The sequence below is a fragment of the Erinaceus europaeus genome, chromosome 18, assembly GCF_950295315.1.
Source record: "Erinaceus europaeus chromosome 18, mEriEur2.1, whole genome shotgun sequence".
Taxonomy (NCBI): Eukaryota; Metazoa; Chordata; class Mammalia; order Eulipotyphla; family Erinaceidae; genus Erinaceus; species Erinaceus europaeus.
The window spans coordinates 23990000-24003229 of NC_080179.1; the positions used below are offsets into that span (position 1 = coordinate 23990000).

General features: G+C 38.1%; 1 protein-coding gene across 5 annotated transcripts in view; it reads right to left on the reverse strand.

Moving 5' to 3' along the window:
- Positions 1-13230, reverse strand: part of XIRP2 (xin actin binding repeat containing 2) — a 99947-nt gene that overhangs the window by 22034 nt on the left and 64683 nt on the right. For 4 of the 5 annotated variants that reach the window (XM_060177769.1, XM_060177765.1, XM_060177767.1 and 1 more), the window contains exons 4-5: positions 5940-6047; positions 849-927 (exon numbers count right to left, since the gene is read on the reverse strand). In XM_060177769.1, the coding sequence (XP_060033752.1) occupies positions 849-927; positions 5940-6047 (187 nt within the window). The remainder of the gene's footprint in view (positions 1-848; positions 928-5939; positions 6048-13230) is intronic. The other variant, XM_060177768.1, reaches the window with a different exon arrangement.

Here is a 13230-nt window from a genome sequence, read left to right on the forward strand (position 1 = left end):
CCAAAATTAACGTATTCAAATGATATTAAATCTTCTACTTCAGCATTCAGGGCATCAAACATCTCTTTTTTCTAGGTAGAACAACTTATGCCCATTATATGTAAACTCCTACAAATTTAATGTAGTCTAATTTTATATAGGGAGTTGAAAGTTTACTTACAGGCACTTATACCTGTTATTAAAAGGGGTACAATTGGGAGTTGGGTGGTAGCGCAGTGGGTTAAGCGCAGGTGGCACAAAGCGCAAGGACTGGCTTAAGGATCCCAGTTCGAGGCCCTGGCTCCCTGCCTGCAGGGGAGTCCTTTCACAGGTGGTGAAGCAGGTCTGCATGTGTCTGTTTTTCTCTCCCCCTCTCTGTCTTCCCCTCCTCTCTGTCCTATCGATCAATAATAATAATAACTACAACAATAAAAAACAACAAGGGCAACAAAAGGGAATAAATAAATATTTAAAAAAATTTTTTAAAAAGGAGTACAATTGATAAAACAATTCTGCTTATCTGTAAATTTGGTAAATATCAACTTTATTTTAGATCTCTATGGCAAAAAAAAAGAAAGAAAGAAAAGAAAACAACAATGCAGAGTGACTGATTTAATACCTTTCAAGCATTTAAGATGAATGTCATAGGGCCAATGAGTAATAAATTATTTTAGATGCTTATAGCATTTATTATCATTGAGTTAATTAATATGGAAATGCTATTCTGTTCCTTGTCCCCTTTTTGACCATTAGTCATACTTACTAACTTTACTATGGGAGGGAGTGAGCTATAGCTGTCTCCCATTCAGCCAGACACATCATTAGGAGAAAGATTAGTCTACTGAGTTCAAATAGCACCAGATTTTTACCTGTTTCTTGGACAAATTGATGAAGTGGAGAAGTCTGGTTTATTTCCATAGAACGTTTTTCAAGATGAGAGATCTGTGCCTAAAAAACAATTTAAAATATTTTGTTTTCAAGAAGTAAGATATTTGAGTACTGTAAATAAAACTCCATTTCCAGATCCCAAACAAAAATTTTAGAATAGGACAAAAGCTATAAATGTTTATCTGGAACCAGAAAAGACCTAGAATTGTCAAAACAATCTTGAGAAGAAAGAACAGAACTGGAGGTATCACACTCCCAGAACTCAAATTGTATTGTAGGGCCATTGTAATCAAAACTGCTTGGTACTGGAACATGAATAGACACACTGACCAGTGGAATAGAATTGAGAGCCCAGGGGAGCCGGGTGGTAGCGCAGCGGGTTAAGCGCAGGTGGCGCTAAGTGCAAGGACCGGCATGAGGATCCCGGTTCGAGCCCCCGGCTCCCCACCTGCAGGGGAGTCGCTTCACAGGCGGTGAAGCAGGTCTGCAGATGTCTGTCTTTCTCTCCTCCTCTCTGTCTTCCCCTCCTGTCTCCATTTCTCTCTGTCCTATCCAACAACGAAGACATCAACTACAACAACAATAAAAAGACAACAAGGGCAACAAAAGGGAAGATAAATAAATAAATAAAATTACAAAAAAAAAAAAAAAAGAATTGAGAGCCCAGAAGTAAGTCCCCATACCTATGGACATCTAATCTTGACAAAGGTGCCCAAACTATTAAAGGGGGGAGCGAAGTCTCTGCAACAAATGGTATTGGATAAAAGATAAAATGGGTTGAAACATGCAGGAGAATGAGACTGAACCACTATATTTCACCAAACACAAAACTAAATTTCAAGTGGATCAAGGACTTAGATGTTAGACCAGAAACTATCAAATACTTAGAGGAAAATATTGGTAGAACTCTTTTCCATATACATTTTAAAGACATCTTCAGTGAAATGAATTCAATTACAAAGAAGACTAAAACAAAAACAAATCAATGGGGCTACATCAAATCGAAAAGCTTCTGCACAGCCAAAGAAACTATCACACAAACAAAGAGACCCCTAACAGAATGGGAGAAAAATTTTCACATGCCATACACCAGACAGGAGATTAATAACCAAAATATATGAAGAGCTCAGCAAACTTAGCAACAAAAAAGAAACGAGATCATACAAAAATGGGCAGAGGATATTAACAGAACATTCATAACAGAAGAGATACAAAAGGCTAACAAATAAATGAAAAATTGCTCCAGGTCACTGATTGTCAGAGAAATGCAAATAAAGACAACATTGAGATACCACTTCACCCCTGTGAAAATGGCATATATCAAAAAGGACAACAGCAACAAATCCTAGAGAGGCTGTGAGGAGAAAGGAACCCTTCTGTACTGCTGGTAGGAATGTAAATTGGTCTAACTTCTGTGGAGAGCAGTCTGGAGAACTCTCACTAGGATAGACATGGACCTTCCATATGACCCAGTAATTCCTTTCCTAGGGATATACCCCAAGGACTGCATAACATTCAACCAAAAAGATATGTGTACATCTATATTCATAGCAGCACAGTTCATAATAGCTAGCACCTGGAAGCAACCCAGGTGTCCAACAACAGATGAGTGGCTGAGAAAGCTGTGGTATATATACACAACGGAATACTACACAGCTATGAAAAACAATGAACCAACCTTCTCTGACCCATCTTGAATGGAGCTAGAAGGAGTTATGTTAAGTGAGCTAAATCAGAAAGACAAAGATGAGTATGGGATGATCCCACTCATAAATAGAAGTTGAGAAATAAGAAAAGAAAGGAAAACTCAAAGCAGGATTTGACTAAGTTTGGAGTATGGCACGAAAGTTAAAATCTCTGGGTTGAGGGTGAGGGTAGGTGTTCGACTTCACTGGGGGGGGGTAGTGGGGCAAGGATGGGATGGGGCACACAGTCTTTTGTTGGTGGGAATGGTGTTTATGTACACTCCTATTAATTTGCAGTCATATAAATCACTATTCTATTAATATAAGAGGGAGAAATTGATTGATTGATTTTTTTTGAATGCACAGACCATAGGCTGAGTCTTTGAAATGTTGACCCGCTTAAAATCTTAGACCAGGGAGAACAGAAGCAACCAGTAGCATTACTGTTTAATACACAGCTACATACAAATAATGTCAAAGGACATAAATTATGTTGATGTTGTGTATGATATAGCAAATCCTAACAAAGGGATTTTCAAAGTTAGTTCAATTGCCAAATAATCTGATTACAGCAATAACTATTTATTGCCTTCTTAAACCCTAAGACAACAGGAACCTTCCGTATCCTCTATAGAGCCTATATTTCCCCAGTCCATGAACCTCATGCCTCTCTCAATTCATACCAAATAATATTGCATCTGCTGATCCCAACCTAATCAACGCAATGAGTACCACCTCAGCAAGCTTCACTTCAGACTGTATCCGGAGACATCAGGCGTGGAATGTCAACACTTCAGCCTAATTACTCCGATGAGACCTTTCCTTTCATAGGATTCTCTAATTCTATTTCAGGTAGTTCACTTCCTAACAAAGTCCCAACACCCAGATATAGACCAGGTCCCATGAGATAGGGCATATGTTCACATGTATTCACAAATTAGGACAAAATATACAGCTGAAAGCAAAAGTGCACAATAGTGTGCAATGAGTCAGTATATGCAGCAAGCAAGTAGAAAGACCTAAAAAGACACCATAAGGTTCATAATAAAATAGTGTCTACTTAGAAGTAGATAACTTCCTTACCTACTTCCTATTATACTTCCCTCACTCAGTCCAAAACTAACCTTTTCAAAGTAAGGACTATAAAAGCTAGCTGAATAAGGGCAAGAGACTGGCATACTTTTACGATGACTCTTTTGTCACTATCAGGCTACCCCATCACCTGGGGCCCTATTTGGGATGTGCTGAGATTCCCAAACAGACATGATGTGCTTAGACCTCAAATAAATCCCTCTCTTCATTGTTACTGGTCATCTCTATCAGGAACAACACAATAGTCCCCTTTGTGGGCCTCCATAGGACCTTGCCCCCAATATAGATCAACAACAGTAGAGAATGTTTTACCCTCCGAAAGGAGGCTGGACAACATACTCTATGTTCCACCCGAGGAAGATGGGTTCTGAAATTGGGGCAGCTTGGAACATTCCTATTCATGACCACAGAATGTGAGCTCAGATCTATAGGGATGCAAAGGTCACATAGGCTTCTAAGCTGAATATGGGCCCCAGATCAGATAAAATTGATGGGGTTTATAGTCAACAATATTTTTATACCTTTCCCATATTTTGGAGCTACTCTCCTCCCTGATGTAGCTTTCTGGTCCTTTTTTGCAGCCATGACATCATCTCCCCAGACAATAACTTGGATCCTTCTGTATATCAGATGTCAGGCTCAAGAAAACAAAACAAAACAAACAAACAAACAAAAAACTATTATAGTCATGACCCCTTTAGAATATAACTAAAATAGTTGTACTAACTATCTACAAAATGGAGACCCCCCAAACTTTTCATCTGAACTATTCCAGCCTTTAGGTTCATGATTAGTCAACAATTTGTTTGGCTGTATATGTTAACTCTTTTTTTCAGCCACCAGGTTCCAGATGCTAACATGATGCCAATTGGACTTCCCTGGGCATATGACCCCACCAATGTGTACTGGAGCCCCACTTCCCCAGAACCCTTCCCCACTAGGGAAAGAGAGACAGGTTGGGAGTATGGAGTGACCTGTCAACACCCATGTTTAGCGGGGAAGCAATTACAGAAGCCAGTCATTCCACCCTTGGCACCCCAAAATGACCCTGGGTCCATACTCCAAGTGGGATAAAGAATAGGAAAGCTGTCAGGGGGAGGAGATGGGATACGGAATTCTGGTTGCGGGAATTGTGTGGAGTTGTACCCCTCTTATCCTGTGTTTTTTGTCAATGTTTCATTTTTATAAATAAATTCTTTTTTTAAAAAAGACATCTTCAATGAAATGAATTATATTACCAAGAAGACTAAAATAAAAATAAACCTACAACCCTGCAACTCCTCTCCTGGGGATTTATCCTAAGGAACTGAACACACCCATCCAAAAAGATTTGTGTATACCTATGTTCATAGCAGCACAATTTGTAATAGCCAAAACCTGGAAGCAATCCAGGTGTCTAACAACAGAAGGTTGGCTGAGCAAGTTGTGGTATATATACATAATGGAATACTACTCAGTTATTAAAAATGGTGATTTCACCAATTTCAGCCCATCTTGGATGGAGCTTGAAGGAATCATGTTAAGTGAGATAAGTCAGAAACAGAAGCATGAATATGAGATGATCTCACTCACAGGCAGAAGTTGAAAAAACAAGATCAGAAGAGAAAACATTAAGCAGAACTTGGGCTGGAGTTAGTGTGTTGCACCAAAGTAAAACACTGTGGGGTAGATGAAGGAGGGAGGGTTTAGACCCTGGAACATGATGGCAGAGGAGGACCTAGTGGAGATTGTATTGTTATATGAAAAACTGGGGAATGTTATGCATGTACAAACTATTGCATTTACTTTCAACTGTATAACATTAATCCCCCAATAAAGAAAAAATGAAACACTCCACTTCAGTGTTCTTCACCAAGCTACTCAATGTACACAAAGAGATGGTAGTTTAGCATTTGCCATGTATTTTAACCCAAGAGTTTATTATATAATAGAACATAAGGGAATTGACACCTAAAGTACACTTATTTTTTGGGTGCCTGCTATATTTTTCAAGAATGTCAACTTCAAAGTGGATAAATATGTAGATATTAATTTATATTATAATACACACACACACACACACACACACACACATATATATAATAGCAAAAGAAAAATGTTTCACAAGATCAGAGTTTCCATACAATTGTGGAAATGATCTGAAAGCATTGTCTTGCAGCCTGGGAGGTGAATCAGTGGCTAGAATGTTTGACCCTCTAGTGTAAGCTCTGGTTCTCTCTGACTCTCTTCTTCTCTTTTTATAATAAACAAATAAGTATCTTTATTACAAAAAGTATAGTAATTTTAAGTAATTACCATTTCTGATGCAAGAACATCAATTTTGTGTGTTTTAGAAACTTCTTCCTGTCTTTCCACATCCTGGATACTTCTTGCAATGTCAACCTGGCTGCTATGGATTACCTCCTAAAATGAAACAAAAGAATGATGAATAATTAATTAATAGACAATGGTTTAGGGAAGTCTAGAAATTTGATTATTTTATTAAAGCAATTTCAGTGGCAGAGGCTTCATGTATTAGTTTTCTTTGTCATTATAACAAATTATTATAAATATAGTGGTATAAAACTGTGCAACTTAATATTTTACAATTCTGCAAGTCAGAAGTTCTGGATGTATCACACTCTTATGGTAATACAGCAAAAGATACACCTTACTTTCTTTTAAATAAGTAAATGATCAATGAATTGACTTTTACTGCTATGAGGTTTTTCACTAGGGTTTGATGATTGCATAATAAATCTACTGCTCCCAGCAGCCATTATTTCTTTTTTATTTCATAGAACAGAGAGAAAATGAGAGAGAGAGAGAGAGAGAGAGAGAAATATAGAAAGGTAGTGAGAAAGAGAGACATCTATAGCACTGCTTTATCACTAGTGAAGCTCCCACCTGTACTAATTTCTGCAAGATTCATGGGATACTTCATTGCTTTGGCTTTTGCTGTCTTAGATATTAAATTATATTTTTATAATACTTATTTATTTCCTTTTGTTGCCCTTATTTTATTGTTGTAGCTAGTATTGTTTTTGTTATTGATGTCATCATTGTTACATAGGACAGAGGGAAATGGAAAGAGGAGAAGACAGAGAGGGTGAGAGAAAGACACCTGCAGACCTGCTTCACCACTTGTGAAGCGACCTCCCTGCAGGTGGGGAGATGGGGGCTCCAACCGGGATCCTTATACTGGTCCTTGCGCTTTGCACCACCTGTGTTTAACTGCTGCGCTACCGCCCGACTCCTGATATTAAAATCTTTTATTCATGACATCTCTCCAGAGGCTATGATTGTTGTTAAAAATTCGGTGGCTCTTGCCGGCCGGGCTAGCTTCACAGGCGGGTAACAGAGACGCAGAGACAACGGCTGGGTAGGAAAGCTGTATTTCTTTATTCAGGAACAACGATTCATAAACTAAGACAAACTAATCACCAAACAGAACTCTGCTGTCTCTTTGCGGTGGCACAAGCACTCTCTCTTACTCTCGAACTCAGGAACCCCCTCCAACTCTGTCACTCTGGAACTCTGGCGGGGTTCCTCGGGGCGGGGCCAAGCGGGCCCGCGAAATTAACAGGACTGATCCAATTCTCTTGGCAGGGGAGAACTAGAACCCAATGCAAAGCATACAACAATTCCCCCTTTTCTTTTAACTAAATGGCTATAGTATCAAGGGTGTGGGGTGAACAGAAACCTATATCATACAGGCATTTTTATAAAAAGAAACTGGCACAAACATGGAGAAACATGCAAGCAAGTGACAAGAACCAGTGTGCTGCTAAGGGAAGGCCTGAGGGGGCCATATCTGCCTCTGTGGGCTAAAAGATATACTTGGGGAAAAAAATACAAATCCTTGATTGCTTTATGGGTGTTATTTATAATGCAAATATCCATATTACAGAAAGACATTCCTGTCTCTAAATTAGCCATCAAATCTGAGGACACATTTAAAGCTCAACTGAAGAATCTAGCCATGAGATAGAACTGAAATAACAGGCTAAATTATGCTAGTTTACTCCTATTTTTAATATGGAGCTACTACTGAGGTGGGAGTAAATTAACACAGAGGATTCTTACTGGATTTAAAGCTAGGAGGGCCTGTTAATTTTGGTGACCAGTCCTTCTTTAAGTAGAGAATAGGATCTGGCACAAGTATATGATTAATTGCTATGATAAAAAACAGTCAATATACTACTAAAATCTTAACATAAAAAAAAATGTAGTCAAATGGGCTCACGAGAGCACAAGGTAAGTACATGAAATCTGTAGAACTAATTTTTAAATGTTTTATTTATTTAGTTATTGGATATAGAGAGAAATCACGATGATAGGGGGAGACAGACAAAGACAGAGACTGAAAGATATCTCCAACACTGCGTTACCACTTGTGAAGCTTTCACCTGTAGGTAGGGACCAGGGGCTTGAACCTGGGTTCTTGCACACTGTAGCATGTGTGCTCAACCAAGTGCACAACTGCCTGGTACTGGTAATACTAACTTTTATCTTTATATTTACATAATCAAAGAATATTATATTTGAAGTATGATTTAAAAAATTGTCTTAGAGAATAGTCAACTGAGCAAGGTACATTATTGTTGAAATAGGAACACTAAATGTATTTTTACAGTGAGTTACATGGTTCTAAGCTATCACATTGATTCCTTTAAATCAAGAAGAGATCTAAAATTAATTCATGACATATTGACTTTTGATATTTGGAACAGAAATTTTGGCTAGTGGACTTATAGTGTGTGATGGTTTTCTCCAAGCACATTTAGTATATAGAAATAGCCATGTTAGATATCTTTTTACAGATATAAAATATGGTGCTATTTTATTACATTTTTGTAACAAGGAGTATTAAGACAAGAATTGTTATACTTCCCAAAAAGCCTACAAAGAATTGCAGAGAAAATGTAGCTTTACACTTGGACTGTTGGTTATAGGAGCCAGGATATAGCTCACCAAGTAGGGTACACATTATACAGTGAGCAAGGAACCAGATTTAAGCCATAGGCATATAAGCATGAAAATAAACATGAAAGGTACTATGGTATCTCTTCTTATCTCTTTGTGTCTATCTTAAATTAAAAAAAAATTTTCCAGGGCCAGGCAGTGGTGCACCTGGTTAAGCGCACACATTACAGTGAACAAGGATCTGGGTTCAAGCCCTAAACCCCACCTTCAGGGTGAAAGTTTCACAAAGAGGTGAAGCAGGGCTGCAGGTGTCTCTCTGTCTCTCTCTCCCTTTCTATTACCTCCCCATTCCTCTCGATTTTTGATGACTGTATCCAATAAATAAACAAAGATAATTAAAAAAATTCCCTAGTAATTGTGGTATCACATGAGTGTAAAAACCTTGGAGGGTTTTAAATAAATATAGATTACATTTCAATGACTGTGCTAATTAGCTAGATGGGGGGATATGTCACAAAGCAGATGAACTTTAAGTCATCATGATATTGCACAGGGGAGATAGCATAATGGTTATGCAAATTTTTTCATGTGTGAAGCTCCAAAGTCCCAAATTCAATCCCCTGCACCACCATAGCCAGAGATGACAAGAGCTCTAGTTGGTTTATCTCTCGCTCTCTGTCTCTGTCTCTCATCTTTTTCTCTATATTCCTCTCTTTCATTAAAACAAGACGAAAAATAACAAAGAACAAGAAAAAATAAATAACATCATGATGCACAGTTAAGTATCTTGTAATATTATTTATGAATTATATTTCAATGAAGCTGAAATGATCTAGATTATATTTCATTCAACTGAAGACCAGTGTAATCTTTTCCTCAAGCAGAATGGTTTTCTTACCCTAGCTAATCATCCACACATGTCAATATATTTAATGATATGCTTGATGACATGAAGCTTATTTTTTCCCTTTTTTTAATTGCCTCATGGGTTATTACTGAAGCTGTGTGGATGCACAATGAATTCATCTCTCCTAGTGACCTTCCTCCTTCCCCACACCCATACCAACAAACAAAGAAGCTGAGAGATGCTGGGCTAGCATTGCGGGTGGGAGAGAGGATCCAGGAACTCGTGGCGGTGTGGTAATACAATTCTTTATTCACATAGGAACACCCCAGAGTTGGGTGTGAGCACAGTGGGTTAAGCCATGTGGCACCAAAACCCAATGGCTGCCTCTCGCTCGGCATGCCAGCCCTTCTCCAGGTTGGGACACGGGAGAGAGAGAAAAAAAAAAGTGAAACCAGGAACAGAAGTGGGTTTTATGGGATAAAACTGGCAGTGGCAAGTTGGAATGGAGATGGCTAGGAAAGGGGGTGGAGAGAGGCAAAAGGCATGCTGGGAAGGTGGAAGCCTCCCTGGCAACTGTTGTGATATTTTAACTGGTGGGCTTAATATACCCTGGAGGCAGGGTGGGTCTAGAGGTAGAAAGAAGATAGATCAGGCAAAACAATGATTATGTAAATAGGCCATACTATCATCAATGCAGCATGGAGCAGGGGGAGCTGGTTTAATGCCCCACAGATCCCCTTCTGCATTCTGACAAAAGGTTCAGTCTTGGATTTTGACTTGATGAGTTTAACTCCATGTGTGGGGACACTTTCTCTCTAACTGTTCTTCCTTTCCAAATATGCCACCTCTGGCCTTGGGGGAAGCTTCACTAGCAGTGGAATGGTGCTCTTTTTTTCTTTCCCTTTCTCCCTCCCCCTTCCCTCTAAATTCCTCTCTGTCCAAATGGTCATCAGGAGCAGTGGATTTGTTGTGTAAGTACTGAGCCACAGTGACAACCCTGATAGCTGTAAAAATAAATTAAGAAGCAAAATTTATAATTTAAAAACTAGCAACTTCAGTTAGGACCAGTTAAGTAAATAACATTTGAAAAGACTGTCCTTAAGTCAAAATCTCTCTGTGCTCATAACTGTGAAATCATTTGATATCTAGTGGGCCCTGCCTAGAAGTGTCAAGAGAGAAATGGAAAGGAAAGGGATATATATAGTAATAGCTAGAGAGAGATCTACAGTACTGTTTCACTGCTTGTGAAGCTTCCTCCTTGCAGGTGGGCACCAGGTGCCTGATCCTAAGTCCTCACCCATGGTAACTGCTGTGCTCTACTAGAGCACACTGCCTGAGCCCTGATGAAGTTTAATTAAGGAAAAGTATGTGTACAGTTGTCCCTTGTTTATTATGATAATTAGTTCCAGACTCTACCATGATAAGTGAATTTCTGCTAAATAGAATTCCTGATTTATAAATTTATAAATCAAATATTTTCATAGTTAGACCAGAGAAAACCCTTTATGACCTTCTAAATATGGTTTTTAACATTATTAGAGCTGTCTAGATGTGAAACAACACCCCTTTAGGTTTGCTTCCTTGTTGAAAGAGACAGTAGCCATCGCACAGATTTTCATCTTTCTGGATGCAGTGAATGATAGAATCATTCAGGTCATAACTGTTGGCAATTTCCATGATTTTCTTGCCATATTGGATCATATCCAAGAGTTTCATGTTTGCTTGGATGCTAAGCATCTTCCTCCAGTACTTAGACTCATTGTCAGAAGGTTTAGAAGAATCACCACGTTTAGGAGTCATTGTGAGGTTTACATAAAGGTTCTCAGAAAGTCAAACAAAGAGCTAAGACGCTTGCTATGTGTAGCGATTTGGAAGCGCATATGGAGAAATATGCTCTGATTGGCTTAGTTACACCACACCTGATTTCAAACACACACACAAGGCATTGAAGGATTTGCAGGGGTGCTCAAATACATAGGCCTGCAGTCCATATGTACAGGAATTTTTGTTTTAATTATAATATAGGGGTGTATAATTGACTCAGACAACCAAGTGTGCACTGTTATCATTTTCACTGCCTCAATTAACTTTTTAATGCATATATTTGAAAAATCCAAGAAGCCACAAAAGTCAAAACTTGAAGTGGCAAGGGGCAACTATAATGCATTAATAAAAAGTAAATGAATAAAATACAAATTTCCCATTAATTTGACTGCCTACTGCCAGAGAATCCTCTGGAAACTGGAGAAAGCACAACAAACAAGTATATTTTTCTTCCTCAAAACAGTATACAAAAGAAACTATAGTCTTTCCTTTAAATTAAAAAAAATTACAACCCATATAATAGGAAGCATTGCATAATCACATTCGATTTTAGAGTAACAATAGCACAAGGTTGTAAGGAACAATAACAATCATTGAAGGATATAAAAAAAATGTGCAAAAAACAGCTATTTACACGGCGGCTCTTCATAATCTCAATAAATCTTTTCAACCATAAAGTAGAAATATTCTATTTTTATTCACCTTGCACATTTATTTGGCTATTACTGCTATGTTAATGATCAGGAATGCCATCATATACCTGCTTTCTTATAGCATTCTGTGGAATTAGCAATAGTTGAGTAAGCAAACAGTGAAAAGGACAAGGGGCTGGGAGATTGTTCAGAAAGAAAAGCACACACTTTAGCATGTGCAAGGACAGTTTCAAGCCCCCAGACATTCTCTGAGGCAACTGCATGAGGGAAATTTTATGAGCGATGGAACCTGCTACCTGCTGCGCTCTCTCTCTCTCTCTCTCTCTCTCCCTCCCTCTCTCTCTCTCTCTCCATATATATATATATATATATATTCTCTAGATATATTATATATATATATATATATATACTTTCTCAACTCTCTATATATTCATCTATTTAAAAATAGGAGTCCCTTGGTAGTGGTAGAATCATGTAGGTTCAGAGTCCCAGTGATATCCCGGGTGGCAACAATAAAGAAGGAAGGAAAGAAGGAAGGAAGGAAGGAGGGGAGGAAGGAAGGAAGGAAATAGAAGACCGGAACCTGACCAGTACCAAGATCCACATTAAAGGACAAATGGTCATTTCTACAGTTATGGCTCTACTTAGAGGTCCATCTGCAAGTTGTGTCCCACAGACATGCTTAATTATATGACATTATCAAAAGTGTTTATTAGTTGACACTTAAGAAGATGATAATCATAATGTTTACTTTGGCAGCTGGCAGACTGTGTTTTCATTCCAAGATGGCAGCTATAGCTAGAGTGAAGTAGCAACTGGTCTCTTTTTAGTTGGGATGCATACTATTCATTTGTTCACATTCTAACCATTCATGAATATTTAATATCAAGTTGTTGTTTCTTAAAAACAACAGTAACAACAAGTAAATTCCACTGAAATTTTAGTTTCTGTTATGCACTGCTAATTGTTAGGCAGATATACCGTTAGTGATGTAAATCTGATTGTTGAGAAAATGCATATTGACACAAATTTTATAATTTAATTTGTGGAGCATTTTAAATCAAAACAATCCATGCCTATTATCTCTGAATATATTTTCTTGTAGATGGCAAATCATATACAGTACAAGGGCATATGTATTATGTTTAGAGTTGTAAGTTTCTGTTTCAGCATTATACACTATTACTAAAAAGATCTGTAATTGCTATACTAGCTTGGTAAACTACTGTCAGTGCATCAGTCTTACTGCTTCTCAGTTGTTGTGTTTACATAAAAGCCTTCATGTACTTTAAAACCATTAAAGTATTCTAAGATTTTGTTTCCACCATTTATCATTTCATAGTTTGTAGGTAGTTTG